The following is a 21,575-nucleotide window of genomic DNA, read 5'->3' on the forward strand; positions in this document are numbered from 1 at the left end:
TTTTTCTCTTTTTTTGTTGTGTAGGGAGGAGTCCTTGTCCTCTATTTTGTACTTTGCTTTTTGCTTTAATAAAATTATATTTTATCCAAAAATATTTTTTATCTTAATAAAATCGTTTTCACTATCCCAAAAATTAAAAAATAAAAATAATATGACAATGAGGAAAACATGTATAATTTTGGACATGCACACAGAATGATCAACACGAACTGACAGAAATAGTGAATCAATTTGGAAAAAAACCAAAAAACAAAAAACAGACTCTTTGTCCCAATCTACAGGGGAAAAAGAAAACTTACAAGTGCCTGGAAATTCTTCATTGAAATGCTACAAAAGAAGTAAAAACTTTTACATACAATACCAGAAAGGATATGTAGTACCAAATCTCACAATTCAAGATTAAAAAATAATCACGCAAGCATCACGGAGGTGGAAAATGATGCTGTATGACCAAGACTCCTCATCAATTCCACCAATACTGCAATATAACGTAGATATGTGTATTCAAGCATGCATAACAAGGAAAGCACCGGACCATATGGTTTCTCCTTGGCTTTCTTTCAGGCTAAATGGAGCCTCCTCAAGCATGACATATTAAGTGTTCGAGGAGTTCCATAGATCAAGAAAATTCATCAGTTGCATCGATACTATTGTCAATCTTGTTCCCAAAAAAAAAAGTTGGGGCTGCTAACATCAAGGATTTCAGCCCCACTAGCTTGGTGGGAAGCATTTATAAAATCATTGCTAAAGTTCTAGCTGAGCAGTTCAAAAAATCAATATCGGAAGTCATTGATCAGTATCAGCATGCCTTTGTGGTCGGACGATAGATTTTGGATGCTGCCCTTATTGCTAAGGAGGAGGTGGATATCAATCTGAAGGAGGGAAAAGGGGAATAGTGTGCCAACTAGATACCTGGAGAAAGCATTTGATCATGTCAACTAGAACTTTCTTCTTTATCTCCTCTGGAAAATGGGCTTTAGGGAGCTATGGTGTCGTTGGATTGCTCAATGCATCAAAACCCCAAGCTTCTCAATGCTCATAAATGGTTGCCCTTCCAATTTCTTGCACTCCTTAAGAAGCTTGAGACAAGGAGATCCCTTCTCCCCTTTTATGCTTATTTTGGTTATGGAGGTGCTTAGCCTCATGTTGATGAAAGCTCCTAGAGGGGTCTTTAGAGGTCTCAAGGTGGGCAGAAATGGAAGGCAAAAAGACGTTTCTCATCTTCTGCTCGCAAATGATACTATCATTTTTTGTGAAGATGAACCCCCTCATATCCTCAACCTCCATTGCATTTTATTAGGGTTTTAGGCCGTCTCAAGCTTAAAAGTGAACCTTGGTAAAAGTGAGCTTATTCCAATCAGAGAGAACACAAGGAGAACCCTCCTCGCTGGTATTTTGGCTTGCAAGGTGGGAACCTTTCACATTAATTACCTCAGTCTACCCCTCAGAGCCAAATTCAAAGACAAATGAGTCTGTGACCCTATTATTGATAAGTTTGAAAGGTGATTGGCAAGATTGAAAGAAATTTCTTATCACAAGGAAGCAGACTCACCCTTATCAGGAGCACTTTGATGAATCTTCCAATTTACTTCATGTCTCTCCTTCCCCTACCGATTTGAGTCACTAAGAACTTGGAGGGAATTCAAATAAGATTTCTTTGGGAAAGCTTAGGGGAGGAGTTTAAGTATCACCTGTTCAGGACGTTTGGGGTTGAAATCTCTCCTTACTTTCAATAAAGCCCTACTCGAGAAGTGGTTATAGAGATTCATGAAGGAGAAAAACCACTTTTGGTGGGATATTATTGTCTCTAGGTATGGGCTAGAGCACAATGATTGGACAACTCACAATAGAAGGGGTCCCTATGGAGTGGGAGTATGGAAATTCATCATGAAAGGATAGGATGATTTTTTCCAATTTATAACATTTCAAGCGGGGAGTAGGGCCAATGTTTACTTTTGGCACGATGTGTGGCGTGAGAACAATAATCTTAGAGCCGCCTTTCCTTCCATGTACAGCTTGGCTTGTGACAAAAATGCCCTCATCTGTCATCATCTCCAAATCAAATTTTCTGAGGCTTTCTTTTACTAGGAACATAGCAGATTGGGAACTTCATGCACCCTCTAACTTTTAAAGACTTCTCTACAAATTCTATCACCAAAACATCCCCAACAAACCAAAATGGGCTTTAGGCAAAAATGGAGATTTCACTGTTAAATCTTTCTACAAGAAGTTCTCGTCATTGGGAACAAATTGCAATAACTCCCCTTGGATTCACATTTGGAGGACGACAGCCCCTTCAAAGGTTGCCTATTTTGTTTGGGAGTCTGTACATGGAAATATGTTAGCCCTCAAAAATCTGCAGAAAAGAGGGCTTATAGTCACAAACAGGTGTTTTCTTTGTATGGCTAATACAAAATTAGTCAACCACATTCTTCTCCACTGCCCCTAGACAAAGAACTTGTGGAATTAGGCTTGTACCTTGACTGGGCAACAATATGTTACAGAAAATTCCGTAGGAGGAGAGATTTGGGCTTAGTAAGGCTAATGGGACACCAAGGAGAAGCAAAAGACTTTAAACCTCATCCCTCTCGCCATCTTTTGGTGTGCTTGGAAAGAAAAAAATAAGAAAGCCTTCAAAGATTCAACTACTTCGCTTCAGACTTACAAAGACCAGTGGATTGTTGTTGTCTCCAACTGGCTTAGTGGGAAAATTGATTATGATTGTTAAAATTTGATTAAAATGAACGACCTAACTCGAAGATAGGTCACTCCCTCTATTTATAATACAAATTAAATAAATTCTAATCACAATAATGCCCTTACTAACTCTCATTAATAACATACTAGCACACTTACTAATAATAATAATAATAATAATACTAAAAGACATAAATAACCTCCAACACTCCCCCTCAAGCTGGAGCATAAATGTCATATGCTTCTAGCTTGTTACAAATGAATTTAACCCGAGCACCCCCCAAAGCTTTGATAAACAAATTAGCAAGCTACATATCCGACTTCACATAAGTGATAGTAATGAGCTTCCGCACAAGTTTCTCCCAAACAAAGTGGCAATCAACTTCAGTGTGCTTCCTCCACTCATGAAAGACCGGGTTGGAGGGAATATGAAAAGCAACTTGATTATCACACATCAACTTCATAGGCTAAGAATGAGAAATACCCAATTGCTCCAACATGTTCTTCAACCAGACAAGTTCACAAGCAGTGTGAATATTAGCTCTATATTCGGATTCAGCACTTGGTCTTGCCACCATAGTTTGTTTCTTACTCCTCCAACAAGCCAAATTACCACCAACCAAGATACAATACCTGGTTGTGGATCTTTGGTCAGAAGGTGACCCAGCCCAATCTGCATCTATATATCCACAGATATAAATGTGACCCTAATCACGATATAAAATACCTCTCTCGGATGCACCTTTGAGATTTCTCAAGATGCGAATTACTGCGTCTCAATGACTTGTCCTCGGAGAATCTAGAAATTGACTCACAACACTTGTTGCAAAAGTTATATCCAGCTGAGAAACTGCGAGATAATTCAACTTTCCAACAATTCTCTAGTATTGTCCAATATTCAGTAGCAAATCATCCATATCTGGCACTAACTTGCTGTCAGGATCCATAAGGGCTTATTCAATCCAATCGTACCACATAACCCTTTAAAAAGTGTTCTGAGTGTATCAACCGATTTAGATCCCAACTATCCAGTTTCATCCAATAGATCAAGAGCATACTTCCTCTGCAACAAAACAATTTTGATACAAGATTTAGGTACTTCTATACCAAAGAAATATTTCAACGGTCCAAAATATTTGGTCTCAAACTGAGTTTGTGGAAAACGTTTGAGATTCTGAATACCTTTACCATCATCATATGTAATAACAATATCATCCACATAAACAACAAGAAGAATCCTACCCAATGAAGTATGATGATAAAACACATAAGGATGCACAGCACACCATCGAAGACCAAACTCAAGTACTACAACATTGAACCAACCAAATCATGCTTTGGGAGACTATTTTAAAACATATAGAGCCTACTTGAGCTGACACACTAAGCCTGACTTCCCCTGAGCAACAAACCCAAGTGGTTGCTCCATATAAACCTCCTCCTCAAGGTCACCATGCAAGAAAGCAATTTTCACATCTAACTTATGCAAAGGCTAATGACAAGTATTAGCCAAGGAGATGAACAGACGTACTGACGTAAGTTTGGCAACTGGAGAAAAAGTATCAAAATAATCCAGACCATACACCTGAGTGTATCCCTTAGCAATAAGACGGGCCTTTAGACTAGCCACAGAACCATCAGGGTTTACTTTCTTAGTGTAAACTTGGCAACAACCAACCACAGAATTGTCAGGGAAAAGAGGTACCAAGTCCCATGTAACATTGTCGCGTAAAGCATTCATCTCTTCAACCATAGCATCCCTCCACCCAAAATGGGCTAAGGCTTCCAAAATAGATGTAGAAAGGTAGTAGATGATAGAGCAGTAACAAAACAATAATAGGAGGGTGACAAGGAGTCATAACAAACATAGTTTCAAATGGGATGTTGAGTACTTGTGCGTTTACCTTTCCAAACAGCAATAGGAGGATCAACATCATGGGAAGTATGATCATCAAAGGAGGAAACCAAAGACATGGTAGTAGAAGCTAGAGGAGACTTTCTTCCTTGGATCTATCATCATGAATACACCTGCAAATTAGGATGATCAAGACGATGAGAATGACTCGAACTACATGGAGATTTAGATGGTTGGTTGGGCAAGGATAGCAACGTAGAATCTAGAAGATTAGGCAAAGGAAGAGACTCATTGAGCTCAAAAGCACTCAGTGAATGGCCATAATAAAGTGTAGACTCAAATAAGGTAACATCGGCAAAAACAAAGAAGCGATGCAACACAAGACTATAACAACAATATCCCTTTTGAGTATATGAGTAGCCCAAAAAGACACATTTTATGGCACAAGGATCCAACTTATCCACCCCTGATGTTAGTTGATGAACAAATGACACCCAAATATACAAGGAGGGGGAGAAAATAAAGGTGAATTAGGAAAGAGAATGAAGTAGGGTCCATGCATTTAACAAAGTAAGGTGCGAGTGATTTCAAGAAGTCTATTTTCCTCTCTACAACCCCATTTTGTTGAGTGTGGACACAGGAAGATTGATGAACAATAACAAAATAAATCACATTAGCGAATTGTGCACTAAAATACTCTTTAGCATTATCACTTTGAAGTATTCGAACATGCAAACCAAATTGAGTCTTTATTTCAGAACAAAAGGCACAAAATACATGCAATAACTCAAAAAGATCTTTTATTAAATATAACTGAGTCGTTCTTGAATAATCATCCACAAAGGCTACAAAGTACCGAAAACCCAACTTGGACACAACCCTACTAGGACCCCAAACATCAGAATAAACTAACATAAAAGGGCTTGCAGCCAATTTATTAACTCAGGAAGCGAAAGAAACACGATGGTGCTTTCCCAACGAATAAGACTCATAATCAAGACTAGACACAAAACTCAAACTAGGAACAAGACATTTTAACTTTTCCAATGAAGGATGACCAAAGCAACAATGACTTTGGAGTGTGGCAGCAGCAGTGCAGGCGGTAGAAGGAGATAGAGGCTCAAAGTGATAGAGTCCACTAGATTCACACCCTCCACCAATCGTCTTCCTCGTCTTCAAATCATGAATAATCACAAAATTAGGTAAGAATGTCGCTGAACAATTCATGGATTTAGTAATTTTTCTAACGGACATAAGATGCTAAGATTGAAAGGAAATTTGGGAATATATAAAACAGAAGGACGAGAAATAGAAGTGGGATTTGCAATCGTAATTCCCTTGACTATAGTGGGGAATCCATCGGCAAGAGTAACACAAGGTAAATTTGCAGGATATTGAAGAGTAGAAAAGAATCTAGGTATACCTGTGATATGATAAGTGGCAGCGGAGTCTATGACCCAAGGACAGACGAGAAGTATTGGATGACAGGCATACTATGCGATCACCTATTTGGGCAAGAGATGCAATGGAAAGAGAACCTTGTTGTGATGTTTGATACTGCTGGAGCTTGGAATACTCTTCCTCTAACATGGATACACTACGCTGCCCCCCACTTGGCCCCAAAGGTAAGGAGTCGATGCTGGCTGCATTGGCTGCCCAAAAGTGTGAAGTCAGTGGTGGCTGCATTGTCAACATGTGAAGGTCTATCGTGAAGATCCCAACACTCAATAGTATGATTACTCTGTCCACAATGAGTGCACCTGCAAGGATTATCTCTACCTCGTCCATATCTACCACTAAGACTAAGACCACTCGAACCACCTTGATAACTTTCGCAGTTGTTTGGTAGAGAACTAGAATCAACCTGTGTAGCAAAGGTTGTCCTCTCAGAGCCAGATGAAAGAGCAGGAGAATGCATGCTAAAGGAAGCACAAAGGACACAAAAATAAACATTGGAAAATGATGGCAGGTCGGCACTACTAAGTATTTGGGGTAGGACTGCCTCAAACTCGGGTCTCAAGCCTGCTTGAACAAGAAGAACTGTCATCTGCTCCCTCTACTTATAAATCTCACAAACGTCGATAGTTATAGGTTGCACGCCATTAAGTTCCTCATGAATATGCTTCATCTCTCCAAAATAATATGCAATACTCCTATTCCCTTGTTATAACTAAAAGTACTCCTGGGATAAATCATACATACGTTCAATGTTACAAGAGTATAGAAGTTCGACATAATCCCAAATCTCCTTGCACGTATCTAGATGCTACACATCCGTGCAATCTGTGGCTCCATCGAACATAGTTCTTTCCATCCAATCAAGGCATCTTCTTGAACCCACACGCCTTTTCTCTTTTCATTAGAAGGATTAGATTGGAACAAGTGGTCAAATTTTCCTAACCCTGCTAAATAAATTTGAACGTATTTAAACCATTGAACATAATTCTTTCCATCCAACTTCTGAGTCGTTATTTGTGACAGCGATGTAGGAAACAAAATTTTGAATTCATAGATTCCATCCCAACACTTACAAATTAGCAACCACACCAAAACAAGAAGAACAATCAAAACTAATCGGGACAATTACAAACTATGTGAAGCATGGACACAACCATGAACAAGGTGAACAACTCACTGACGGATATAGCACTGCCACAGCCTCACAACTGAACACACGAACACTGCCACGCCTCCAAAAACTCACAAAAAAGCCTTCACAAACCCTGAACAGAGATTAACGGAATACCACAAGTGCATGGTCGAAAAAGGTGAATTTTTTAGTCTAGAGAAGGAATCAGAACATGGCAGAGAGGAAAAAAAAAAGTGGTTGGAACTTCACTCACGCATCGGTGCATGGGGTCGGCACTGCAGGCATTTGGCCAGTGCATGGGGGCTCCTCCGAGGATGGGGTTTTGTTGGGTTAGGCTTTGAGGGGTTCTGTTTATGGGTGTATGGTTGGTTTTGTGAAATAATGTGGGGTGGAGGTGGATCCAGGAAGGATAGCCACAGGAATGGTGTTTTCCGGCAACGGCTGAGGGGTATAGGGTTTAGGTTGGATCATGATATGATACCATGTTAAGATTTGATTAAAATGAAATGAATGACCTAACCAGAAGATAGGTCTCCCCCTCTATTTATAATACAAATTAAATACATTCTAATGACAATGATACCTTTACTAACTCTCACTAATTAATATACTCACATGCTTAATAATAATACTAAAAGACATAAATAACCTCTAACAAAGATCATTATGTAATCATTGATGTTTGCAGCACTCTACAGAGTGATTGATGCTTTGTACCACGGACTGGCATCCCCTTGATGTGTTGCTAATATTATTTTTTCTTTGCTGATAAAAAAACCAGGGGGGGAGACCAGTACAAATGATCTAGAAATTCATCTTGACTGGAGTGATTGATGCTTTGTACCACGGATTGGCATCCCCTTGATGTGTTGCTAATATTATTTTTTCTTTGCTGATAAAAAAACCAGGGGGGGAGACCAGTACAAATGATCTAGACATTCATCTCGACTGATTTTTCATTATTTCAATCAGTATTTGTTGCTTTTTTTCAATTTTTTCCCTAGAAAGTTCGTAAATAATAATGTTAAAAAAGACTAGAAGTTTTTTTTTTTTTTTTTTTTAGGGTGTGGGGAATACATCAGAACTGTATAACTTTCTGTATTTTAAGTTAAAATAATATTAATAAAAAAATAAATGACAAAAAAAAAAAAGAACCAAGCTTAAATACAGACCTTATAGACATATGGATTTGGAATAAATCAATAGGTCATAAATCAGATTCTTGATATTAACAGTAAGTGGCAGTTGATGGAAATATTGGATGTGGCCATTTTATCTTCATTCTAGACAACATTTTTCTTTCCATGATTATACGCTTAAACACACCCTAGGTCCATTCCCATCCTCACCCAATCCCAAGCCCCCTTCCCCCACCCCCCACCCTAAAAAAAATAACATAAGAATTTCTAAAAAACTATTCTTTATTTGCTATGGTCATGCAAATCCTGAGCCTAAATCCCAACACTTCCCAAACGCTGAAGCCAGCAGCACCAGTAAGCTACCAGATCACTATGTGTATAATCCAATTGGTGCAATAGATCCTTGAATATGCAATGTTGAAGCAATAATAAAAGAAATTTTGAGGGTTAAGCCCCCAAGTACTCATCCTTAAGTTCAAAATTTCAGAGCATTATGGATGCAAAATAGATGAGGATACTTGATTTTGAAATGAAAATAAAAACTAAGTAATTAATTCTACACAAGATTTATACAGTACCCCTGCAATTAAAAAAAGGGTATGTTGTCTCCTTGAAATCACAGATTAGTCAATTCTATGCACAAGGCTGCTATAGCAAGTAATAATATTTTCTTCCCAAAAAAATTAAAGCCCCCCCCCCCCCCGGCCTTCCCACCAAAAACAAAAGTTGTAATCATGTATTTTGGACCATATCCAATCCTTTGACAGTTAATAATCTTAAGATATTATGACAATGATGCGTGGGAGCATCATTGTCCCCCCCAGATGAGACAGTTCAAAATGATGATGATTAGCATAATCTATTCCTAGAGAATGTCAATCCAGATCTGGGTCTCACAGACCAGTATCATGTCTAATATCAGCATTTAGACAATATTTACTCAACACACATTTGCAGGAATATAGAGGATGAGAAAGTGTTAGCAGAACAAATTTATCTGCATGGCGTCAAAGGTCAAGAATCATTCATCTGAAGGAAAGCCAAGAAGTCCCAAAAAATTCCCCATGCCTCCATCCTTCACAAGAAAAAACATAAACAACCACCCTCCACAACAATATGTTTAACAAGAACCAAATGCAAAATGTCTGTGGGAGAAGGAAAACCTGGCATCCATGAAAACATTTCATTAAATCCTGAAATTTTTATAAGTTATTCTTCTTTTTTTGTAATTTTTGACAGTATTGTATTCAAAGACGAGCCAGGGGTGTGAAATCCATGACACAGGAAGGAAATGAAAGGAAACAGGAATTTTTTTCTTCTTTAAAAGTATAGGCAGTATAGCCAAAGCAACATGCCATAAGTCCAAGGAAAAAATCCTGAGAGATTCCACATTTCCGCGTTTTCATTATTAGTGTTAGCTCACCACTTTACATAAAAGCTTAAGCTGTTAGATCATGGACCATCAATGTATACCAAGCCTTAAACACTACCCTAAACATGCAGCCTGATTGCACTTGGATAGATAAATGAACAATTAATAACACCCATTATGGGAATAAAAATTTTAAACAAATATAAGTGGGCAATAAGATTGTGTGTCAACTCTCAAGGCATCCACTCAACTGTGAATTTCATACCCATGTTAAGTGCAATGTTAGCTTAAGCTTTTAGGCAATGTGGTGAGTTCACATGTGATCAAAGCCATGATTACCAGGACAAAATGGCTCAATATTTACAAATATTAATTGAAAATGCAAGTATAAACGCAGTTTATCTCTGCAAAACCGCTCTAACTACAACTGATCCCAATATACTGTCTCTGTTATCTAGACTTTGAAAATTCAACACCGCATTTTACTTGGAATGAAACTTTTGCCATACCCAGAGATCATAACCTTAGAATTGAAGATATATTTAGTGTTATCAAAAACGATCTACTAAATGGTAACAGTGAAAAGGAAGGACCAAAATCATTAGAAAACAAACCTCAGATATTAGCCTGTGTCTCCCTTCAATGTCAGCAGCCAAGGCCCGTAGTGAATGGGGTGAACCAAGAACATCATCACCTTGCCTCTCCATTAAGAATGCAGATCTTGGAAATAGACGGCCCTGATTATTAGACCCAGATGTCATCATTGCCTCCTGTGAAGAAGCAGAAGGGCCTGAAGACATGGATGGGAAAGCACCACTTTGACCTCCAGACTCAGAGTCAACAGGTGAAAACAAAGACCAAGGGGAAAATTCAGATAACCTAGGCTGATTTTGTGCTGGGGGATTGTGGTTCGGTATCCAGGAAGGAGTAGGCAAAGTATGGACATTTGAACTGGGGCCAATTCGAGAAGTAGAAGGAACACCTCCAGGAGTCCCCATGTTTCCAGTGGCTAAACTCCAATTCGTTGGATCTTGTGCCACATTTCTTGTCTCAGTTGTCGGAGCAAACATGGGATGCTCTGTATTGTTTCTTGGGATGCTTCTTAAGTTTGCTTCCTCCCGTAATGCAGTACCTCTCTCAGCAGGAAGGACCAGAGAATGTGATGAACTACCAGCTCTGGAATTCAAAGGTCCATTCCATGGGAAAGGTAGCACATCCCTTGAGAAGCCAGGAATATGCATAATATGTGTCTGGCTCTGGGCAGCAATCGTACTAGTTGCCACTCCAGTTGTCGATCTTATGTCCAGAGAATCACTAACTGGGAGTGGCCTAGATGATTGATGGGGCAAGGAAACATTAGGGCATCTACTCCCTGTTGATGATAGACTAAATGGGACAGAGTCTTGTGGATGTCCTGTAGTTGCTCTCCCATTGAAATTCCTAAAGGAGCTTTCAGCATTTCCCGTGGCACCTAACGAAGGAAATGCATCAGAAGTTAGTGCTCTGATCCCAACCCCAATTCTTGGGTTCAGATGTTCTGGAGGACTACCAGTAGGAGTATTCACTGGGGCTGCAGATATATTTAAGCTTCCCGAAGCATTATATCGAGGAGGAACAGCATGCCATACACTGCTCTCAGCTTGTGGAAAGCAGCTTGAACTTCCACCTGGATAAGACTGACCTGAAGTACCTTCAAGAGCCTTTCTCTTGCATGATGAACCCCAACTGGCCGAAGAACTTGACCCACAATCATTCTCCTCCACAAACTTACCGGAACTTCCAGAAGAAGACCCAACATTGTCAGCAAAACTAATACCAGATGACATCTGCTCAGTTTCTGATCCACCTGACTTGTAGAGATTACAGTGTACACCTCCTCTCATACCCTGTCCGCCATTACCACCACTGCCAACATATCCTGCATTTAGATTTACATTCTGAGGAATGTTATTAGAACTGGAACTCGGAAGAAATAAATGCCCACTCGTAACCTGACTGCTACGTAGCCCAACATTAGCGCTCCCACGAGAAAGAATACCAGCTGGTTCAAATAGCCTTTCTTCCCTTGGAGCAGATCCAGCATGAACACTGAATGAAGGAGACCAACTATGTTCCATTTTTATACTGTCATCAGTGACCTGGTTTTGTGGATTCACACTAGAGCTAGGTTCACCCAAATTCCAGCCAGAGAAGTTCCGAACATCATGATTAACAGCATTCCCACATGTAAAATTTGTCTCATTAGAAGACCGCATGTAATTTGACAGCTGGTTTTCCACAGGATTCAGCATGTTATGATTCCAAGAATTCTGCTGATTCATACCAGTGTTATTTGAAATGGATCCCTGTTCAATTCCAGAGAAGGAATCAACAGTACTCTTTTGGCCTTGCATCAGCAACGTATTCCTCTCAAACAGAAAAATAAAGGGAAGAGTGCAGATGCAAAAAAATATTTCAAGACAAGTGGATGGTTGTGACAATCACTTCACCGGGAAACCTGAAAACATATAATTGTAGACATAATAATTTAAATAAGCAGCAGGAAAGTATAAAACCATGAACAAAATAGAAAAGGTCTTATCCTTTTAGGGTGCATCTGTTTCATGGTCTAGGCTTGAGTAAGCATTCTCAGACCATGTTCTTTTTTCCTTTTTTTTCCTTTTTAGATAGCAAAAGAAGAATATCATTAATAGATTAAGAATGTACAACGAAGAGAATAAGACAAGTCCTTAGCAAAGTCTGGAAAAATCCAGACAAATAAACATAGCAAAAAATACTAGAAAGCTAAAACGAACAAATAAAACCAGCACAAACAAACAACCCAACACATAAAGCCTATAACGCTGAATATCAAAAAAGCTCAACCCCCCCTCCCCCCCTCTTAAAATTCCCCTGCTCCACACACCAAAGAGAATCCAAATAATGTATCTCTTCCCAAACCAACAACTACAGGATTGAGCTGGCTTGGGATATTCTCAAACCCCTTAACATGAGCTAGAGTTGGCCAGCCTCTTCTCACAGGCCACCTCAGGCTATGGGAGCTAAAAGCATAGCTGTTATAATCTTACAATTTGCCATTTGAAATACGATTTGTGTCAAATCCCACACCAAATCAATTTAAATCTTACTAAAGAATCAAAAAAAACAACCAAATTGTTGCCAAATCTATCAATTCACCACCTGAATCTAACAAATTGATCTGAATCGATCAATTAACACAATTCTAAACCCATCCGATCCAGACAAAGAACCCATCAGGATCCAGTAAGACACTAGTTTATTGCTTTTTTCACACAATTACCTTCCATTCCTTCCATATGTCCATTTTGTCCTGAAAAATGAAGAGCAAACAGAACTTTAGGTCTTTTGTTGCCTCACAAAACCATTTTTCACACATGGAGGAGTATACTGAGAAGAAGGACAAAAGATTGGTCGACTAAGGTCGTACTCAATGTCTAGTTCTGTTATTAAGATTCAAAGGTAGGTTCTTTTCAGTAGTTTCTTAAATTATTTATCAGTTTTGTTTTGAGTATCTGTTTTTTTCTCCTTTTTCCTTTTAAATTAGAGAAATCATATGCATGAAATAAGATTTTTTTTTTTTTTTACTTGTTGATTAACACCAAATGTTCAGTTTTTATTATTTTTCTTGATTCCTTTCCTTCGACAACATAAATTTTAGTTTTTTCTTTATTTTTCTGGAATCTTTCCCTTGGTTTTTATCGTTCAGAGAAAGCATACGCATGAAATACAATTTTTTCATTGATATAAATTTAAATGTAATTTACTATTTTATTTTGGTGCATTCTAGGAAACGCTCAACACTTTTGAACACTTGATCAGTGTCCGACATGTGTTGGTGTGCCATCACATAGTGGAATTTAATTAATTTATTTTTAATTTTGGACATGGCTGAGAAACTTCCTGACACAGCAAGGACACCTCTGGGACACTTCTTGCACCAAAACAGTGTCTCCTTGCCCCCTCTAATTTTGTTAATAAACCCCCCCCCCAAACACACACACACGCACGCACACGCACACGCACACATATACATACATATGTAGAGACTAAGAGTCTAAGAGTAAAGAAATTGGATTTTGGAACCTAGCCTTGTATAGTGCTTGACCTCACCAGCCCCATAACTCCCCCCACCCCCCCGCGACACACACACAACCATTGCCAATTTGCCATTCTCTGCTAATACATTTTTTTCAAAAAAAGTGTCTTGATGAGCCATGCCCATTGCCACCATCAGCCATGCCCTTGTGTTGTTTTTGTGTTGTTGGACCAATATTCCATTGTTTGAATGTAGTTGATGATTGCGTAAATGTAGTTCGTAAAATGTTTAATTGATAATTTTGCATGAATGGTGCTATATTTCATTTTAAATCAAAATCACCACAATTTTGTAATCTAAAAGGAAAAGCATGACTAAATATATATTTTTTTATATTAATTTATTAACATATTCCTGTCTCGTATCCTCATTCTTTCAAAATTGTCATATCATCGTATCTATATCATGCTGCATCCGTGTCTCATGTTTACATATGTGCTTCTGAGGTTGCATGTATATCAATACATGCATATAATTCGAAATCAATTTTGAAAATTTGTAATGGGTTTTACAATAACTCCGCAAGTGATGCAATTAATGTCCTAATTTTTTCACACAATGCCGGTCCCAAGCCCGGATAAAGGAGGAGGGATTGAGTTAGGTAACTGACAGCTAACATAAAATTTGTCAGATCACAATGATATGAATCCTTACTGAATATTTGTTTGGGCGACCCTACGAGCGACGCGTTGCACTTGTACCAGCCGAGTGTAGCGAAACGTGGGCGAGAGTGAGCTAGGTCTCCGTGTCAGCGCCTGGGTACGGTGTCAAATATGCAAGGGTTCCTGCATTATTCTGGACATGGGCAGGTAAAGAAATTAGTTCAGAAAACTTGGATTAGATTAGCAACTTGGAATATAGGGACACTTACAGGTAAAAGCATGGAAATTGTGGACACAATGATTAGAAGAAGAATTAATATAATTTGCCTTCAAGAAACTCAGTGGGTGGGGGAGAAAGCTATAGAAATTGATAAATCAGGATTTAAACTTTAATACACTAGAAAAGAAAAACATAAGAATCGAGTAGGAATTATTGTACACAAAAACTTAAAAGATTGCGTTGTTGATGTAAACAAAGTAGGGGATAGAATTATAAAAATGAAGACGGTATTAGGCCAAGAGATAATAAATATCATTAGTGCTTATGCTCCTGAAGTCGGCTTAGTAGAAAATCTTAAGAGACAATTTTGGGAAGATATGGATAGTATTATACATAGTATTATACAAGGCATACCAGGGACAGAAAATATTTATAGGAGGAGATCTAAATGGACAAGTTGGAAGGGATAATAAAAGTTATGAGAGGATACATAGAGGATATGGATATAGAGACAACATGAGCCTGGGGAGATGATTTTAGACTTCGCTATGTCATATGATTTTAGTATAATGTATACTTGCTTTAAGAAGAGAGAAGAACACATAATAACCTTTAAAAGTAAGAAAATAGAAGTCAAAAATGATTTTTTTTTAACTAGGAGGATAAATCGTTTATCATGCAAGGATTGTAACGTCATTCCAGATGAAAGCCTAACCACACAACATACAGTCTTAGTGTTAGATATATGTATTAAAAAATGGAAGAAAAATGATAAAAAAAAACCAGTGTAATAGAACTAGGTGGTGGAACCTAAAGGGATAAAATATAATAAAATTTAAAGATAAAATGATCAAAGATGGGGATTGGATTATACTAGATGGGATAGATACAAATACCCTTTGGAGCAAATTAGCTAACTCTATTAAAAAATAGAAAAAGAGATTTTAAGTGAATCAAGGGAAAGATTCTTAAATAGCAAAGAAATTTGGTGGTGAGATAAAGATGTCCAAAAAGTCGTAAAGACAAAAAGAATTTGATATTAAATGTGGCAAAAATGTAGAAACATTGATAACTTTGAAAAGTATAAGGAAGCGAGAAAAGATGCAAAAAAGGTCGTTAGTTAAGCTAAATACAGATCATGTAAGAGTTTATATGATAGATTAAATACAAAATAAAGGGAAAGAGATATATTTAAACTTGTTAAAGCTAAAGAAAGGAAGGGTAAGGAATCAGGAAACGTAAAATGTATAAAAAGTGAGGATGATATTGTCTTGGTTAAGGACGAAGACATTAAAGAAAGATGGCGAAGTTACTTTAGTAAGTTGTTTAATGAAAACCAAATAGAGGGCTTAAACTTCGATTTGACAAATGAGGAAAAGACTAAAAATATGAGATTTATTCGCAAAATTAGAGTTAACAAAGTTATGTTTGCACTAAAAAAGATGAAAAATGGGAAAGCTATAAGACCGGATAACATCCCAATTGAAGTTTGGAAACGCATAGGTGATAATGGAATTATATGGTTAACTAATTTATTTAATACAATTATAAAATCTAAGAAAATGTCAGATGAATGGAGGAAAAGCACTTTAATACCTATTTACAAAAATAAAGGAGTTATTCAATGTAATAACTATCGTGAAATTAAACATATGAGTCATACGATGAAACTATGAGAAAGGGTAGTTGAACAAAGATTAAGGTTAGAAATAAAGGTCTCAGAAAATTAATTTGGTTTTATGCGTGAGAGATCTACCACAGAAGCTATATATCTTAAAAGAAGATTAATAGAAAAGTTTAGGGAAAAGAAGAGGAGCTTGCATATAATATTTAAGCATATGATAGGATACCTAGGGAAGTTATATGGTGGGTTTTAGAAATAAAAAAAAAGGTGTATGTAGTAGGTATACTGATGTCATTAAGGATATGTACGATGGAGTAATGACTATAAATGGAGAAACTAGAGAATTTTCAATCACCATAAGTGTACATCAAGGATCTGCTTTGAGCTTTTATCTTTTTGCTTTAGTGATGGACCAACTGACCAAGAGTATTCAAAATGAGGTTTCATAGTATATGTTGTTGCAAATGATATTATATTAATTGATGAGGTGTATGTTGTCTGCAGATGATATTGTATTAATTGATGAAACTAGGGGTGGAGTAGAGGCTGAGTTAGAATTCTATAGAGAAGCTTTGAAATCTAGAGGCTTTAGGATAAGTAGAACTAAGATAGAATACATTAAATGTAGTTTTAGTAATGGTAGGAGGAATATTGGAGACAAAGTTAAACTTGATGATAAAGAAATAAAATAGCACTTGTAGATTTCGATACCTTGGATCTATTATGCATGCTAAAGGAGAAATTAATGTTGTAATGCATAGAGTTAAAGCAGGTTGAGTAAATTAGAGAAGTGCTTCAAGTGTATTTTGTAATCGTAAAATACCCTTAAAATTAAAAGGGAAGTTTTATACTACAGCCATAAGACCAGCTATTCTATGTGAATCCGAATGTTGGGTGACAAAGACAAAAAATATATAAAAAGGAAAAGTTGTCGAGATGAGAATGCTTAGATGGATGAGTGGTATAACACCGAAAGATAAATTAAGGAAAAAAAAAAAATGTCTCATCAATTTCTCCAATTCCAACCTACAAGCAACATGCACTAGAATGAGAGAGAGAGAGTACAAACAAAAGGAAAATAAGGCAATTGGAACAAAAAAAATATACCACCTAAGAATGAAACAAGCCCCCTCAATCCTGCCTCCTATCCACCTTCTCTACAACCAAACTCCAAAAAGTACAAGGCTCAAGATTTTCTTCTTAGTGGGATACCTAAACAATATTTAAAAAGAATAAAGGCCAATTATAGACCACACTCCATGTAATATTCACATACTAGGCTAAAACCTCATCTCATAACTCCATGCCAACCAGCCAACTCTGAGAAAGACCAAATTATAACACCAAACACCATTTCAAACACTTGTAATAGAGTCGGTACACTCATAACGTCAGATTAAAAAATAGTAGTATCGCTATCAAACTACAAGTGAAACACAACCACAACCTTAAACCCCACCTCTAGATTCTCCACCACAAGTCTCTCCACACCACAACTAATAATCGTACTCAAAAACATTAAGAGAGAAGGAAATAGAAAATTGCCTAGATAGGCAGCTCTCATATCCAAACCAAGGTCAGTGTGCATAAGCTTGGTCTCTTCTTCTTAAGATTTCATTTGGATTGTGCTCTACTTGGGGACAAGATCATTTATGGGCATATATGAAGGAAATTCATAATCAAATCCACCCATAGGGCACTCAAATGGGTGCCTTTGGCATGCCAATAGTACCATTCCAGCACAGATGCAAGTTATTTAAATCATATATTTACAAGATTACGAGTTGGAAAGTTTGGTCAATAACTGTGTGCCTAAAGAATTTGAACATGTGCTATTGATTGGAAAATTGAAGACTATTTTAATACACTTTTCACAAATGAAAATAAAAAATAGTTGCTGAAGTTTATGAAGGAATACACAGCTAGAATTTTGATCAAGGATTGACTTTTGAATAGGCAAAATCAATGGAACATGAATCTAATTTTTGGGAGGATACAGCCAGTGAAGTCAAATATGCAACCCTTAGTTGTAGCCCATATCATAATTTTTAAATAAAAGAAGAGGAGGAATCTGTCATTTTTGTTCATAATATTCCTAAGGACCTTCTATTTTCACAAAATTCATATTTAAAATGAATCTCTAAAATAATGGGTAAATGAGTAGCCCACAACTACCTATGACTGTCAATCTCTAGTCTCAACCCATACTTTCCTCAATTTTGCACACAATTCTATTCACAAATATCCATGATATCAAAAGTTGCAGAGCATAAGCATCAGAAACTAAGCTTCAAACAAAACTTCCATGAGCAGATTATATTGAGACATTCCATTTATCTTGAGGTGTGCCATTTATACAAGTAACAAAATGAGTTACCTCATTTTTCCCTCCTCCATACCTGGTATACATTTCTAAGTGAGAATTGTGCCCTTGTAAAGGACAATAGTCCTTGAGATATTACACTTCTCTTGAGATTTATATGGAAGTTACCCTAGCTGAAAATGGAAGTGGAACCAAGTGGTTAAGGCTGTTTTGAGGGTGGGTGAGACACAAAGCGAGTGTGTCCTTGTGAGGATGAGGATCCTTAAGTGATCAAGGATGGGTTATCCTAGCTCCTAGGTGTTGGAGCACATTTGTTTCATGGCTTAATCTTCATAGTCAAGAATACGGGACTACGGGTCCTGGGGAATGGACAGAACACAGTCAGGCTGAACCAATAGAACCACCGTTCGCCCTCTGGTCTCTGTATTTTTTTTTTATTTAATTTGTTGCTTTTGCTTTTTTAACCATCCAACAAAAAAAAAAAAATGTCTTTTTGCTTATGAATTAATGGTCAAAATTTACATGTTGCTTCTGCACTATCACATTAATTTTAAATTGGTTTCAAGTAAAATTTACTTTTAATGTAATTGATTCTTTGTGCTTGGCACCCCCATGTTGACCTTTTCAATTCTTTTCTACTTTTGCCTATCAAAACCAAAAGACTAGAAACTCATTCCCCCCATCCACCCCTCCCCCCAGCCTTTCTCAAGAGCCAACTCAAGCCGACACAATACTACTTTCATACCACCCATTCAATCACTTTTTTTCATTCATAGTTGTCAATTCCCTGGCAATTTTATTGCTTATTCCAGAACACTCATTTTTCATATGTTCTTTACTGCACTCAAGCGCATCTGTTCACCAAAAAAATTAGTAGCTCCATTACTGGATCTCAGCATCTGTTCAGTCTTTAGTCCATAAAAAAAATCCATTTCTTGACTCCGCCACTAAATTATTTCTCTTTACAACGTTGTTTTCAGTGCACCTGTGAGGAAGAGTGACTTAGTTACTATGAGGGACGGTAGAAAGGGGTAGACCTAAAATAACTTGGGAGGAGATAGTGAGAAAGGATTTAATATCCTTGAATATATAAAAAGAAATGGTTCATGATCACATAAATTGACGGAAAATGATTCATATAGCAGACCCAAAATAAAATGCATAGCAGTTCATCACTACTGCAAAGAACTATGTTAAATACAATGTGATTCCCAAAATCCCATAGGATCATGACTTCTGCCAGCTTCAGCTCTCATGTAAGCAACTAAAAGTGCGATCCCAGCCTGAATAATGTAGTACAGTAATATATGGCCCCAGAACAAAAATAAAGACCGAACAAAAGCATAATAACAATAATAATGATGATGATGATGATGATAATGACAATAACACTGCTTCAAACTTAGCATCAGACAAATGCTTAAAAATTGCTTTATTTAGTAAACAAACTATAAAGAATAAGTATCCCCAGACTAATAGATAGGCACATAAAACACTGGAGAGATTGCAACCTTGCCCGCATCACAAAGTCATCTCCTTAAACTGTCGAGATTTTCAAGCATCCATATCAGTATCAAACGATTTGATGCCAATGACGACCAAAACAAGACGGTTTCCACTAACTCAATAACACAAAACATGGACATATCAGATGGACGCCAAAGAAAAACACATAAAAAAATGAAATTTAAACGAAAACCCCAATTCGCAGATCCCTATTTTTTGCGTGGAAAAGCAAGAAATTACCACAAAAAAAATAGTCATAAATGGAAATAATGAAGATAAATGAACATACAAAAGTTTGATTTTGGTCTACAAACTCAACAGAAATAATAAATAAATAACTACTCGGGTTACGAGAAACACCTCAGTCGCTGGGAAAGATAAGGATCGACGACTTTGGGTCGGAATTGAAGCTGGTGGTTGAGAAGATAAAAAGGCGTTTCTGGGTTTCCTGACCTCTCACTCCTCTCCCATTCTTTCTTCTCGACGGTTTTGCTTAATCAGAGAGACAATCGATACAGGACAAAGCCAGTGCAGAATGGATGAGAGGAGAGACGGTGAGGGTTCAGGCTGAAGAAGATTGAAGGGTGCACAGTAATCTATGATATTATGTTTAGGTTGTGTTAGAATCTTGAGTGCGCAGATCTATAAATAAATTATTTTTTAAAAAAAAAAAAACTTTAAAAAAATGTATTAGAACAATGTGATTAACGGGGGTCCCAATCGGAGCATGAAGTGCAAGATCTTGTGATGGTGGGATGATTCTATGCCGTCGGATTACCATAATGTTATTTTGACTCCGAATATTTCTTGCAGATATAAACAGTAAGGTGGGAAGATGCTCCATACATCATCATGGATTGGTGTTAGCATCATACTTGTGTATGATTATTTGTCCTACGTATATGTGTGATGAATTATCATAATGAAAATAGTAGCAAAGGTTTTATTGTTTGACTAGGATAATGCATTAGTATAAAAAAAGAGTATGACTCTTTGATTAGGTCGATTTTTCTTAGTTGTTAAAGCTAGAAGAGTGTAAAAAGATCTTTAGAAGAAGGTAAATGTCCATCAGTTATTGTAAAATTCACTAACTTTTATAAATGTATTTAGTCAACCTACTATCGTTGCTAATTACATGTTGATTATGAAGTTATTAATAAACAATTGTGCTACTTTACAATTTATTATATGATTTTTGTCTACTTTCGTGCTTGTTAATTATTTTAGCATAACATTTCAAATCACAAGCTTCTATAGAGGAGGCACAAGCACAGGTTGAGAACGAGGAGGAAACCTCGATAACGGGTGCAATATAGTTACATAATGCATTGGAGAGCCAAATGAAAAAATTGAAAGCTGCCCAAGTTAAAGGATTAATGTTTGTGAATTTGTGAATCAATAGGAAGAGCACTCGTGCAATGATATGTACTAAGGCTACTCGTAACTTTATTTCACAAGCAGAAGTGCACATACTTAGATTTGAAGAAGGATTTTGGACACATGAAAAGTGATTAACTCTATAGTGCCCCG

The 21,575-nt window shown here is 37.2% G+C and overlaps 1 protein-coding gene across 7 annotated transcripts in view; it reads right to left on the reverse strand.

Annotated features, from left to right (window-relative positions):
• Positions 1-20,715, reverse strand: part of LOC131154866 (E3 ubiquitin-protein ligase MBR2-like) — a 32,477-nt gene extending 11,762 nt beyond the window's left edge. Inside the window, exons 1-5 of one of the 7 annotated variants that reach the window (XM_058107665.1) lie at positions 20,406-20,675; positions 19,426-19,524; positions 14,425-14,565; positions 12,955-12,984; positions 10,268-12,150 (exon numbers count right to left, since the gene is read on the reverse strand). In XM_058107665.1, the coding sequence (XP_057963648.1) occupies positions 10,268-12,046 (1,779 nt within the window). In that variant the 5' untranslated portion in view covers positions 12,047-12,150; positions 12,955-12,984; positions 14,425-14,565; positions 19,426-19,524; positions 20,406-20,675. Of the gene's footprint in view, positions 1-10,267; positions 12,151-12,954; positions 12,985-14,424; positions 14,566-19,425; positions 19,525-20,050; positions 20,166-20,405 lie in introns of those variants that run through there. The other 6 variants (XM_058107661.1, XM_058107663.1, XM_058107666.1 and 3 more) reach the window with 6 other exon arrangements.
• Between the last annotated feature and the right edge of the window lie 860 nt (positions 20,716-21,575).

Source organism: Malania oleifera, chromosome 5, assembly GCF_029873635.1.
Source record: "Malania oleifera isolate guangnan ecotype guangnan chromosome 5, ASM2987363v1, whole genome shotgun sequence".
Taxonomy (NCBI): domain Eukaryota; kingdom Viridiplantae; phylum Streptophyta; class Magnoliopsida; order Santalales; family Ximeniaceae; genus Malania; species Malania oleifera.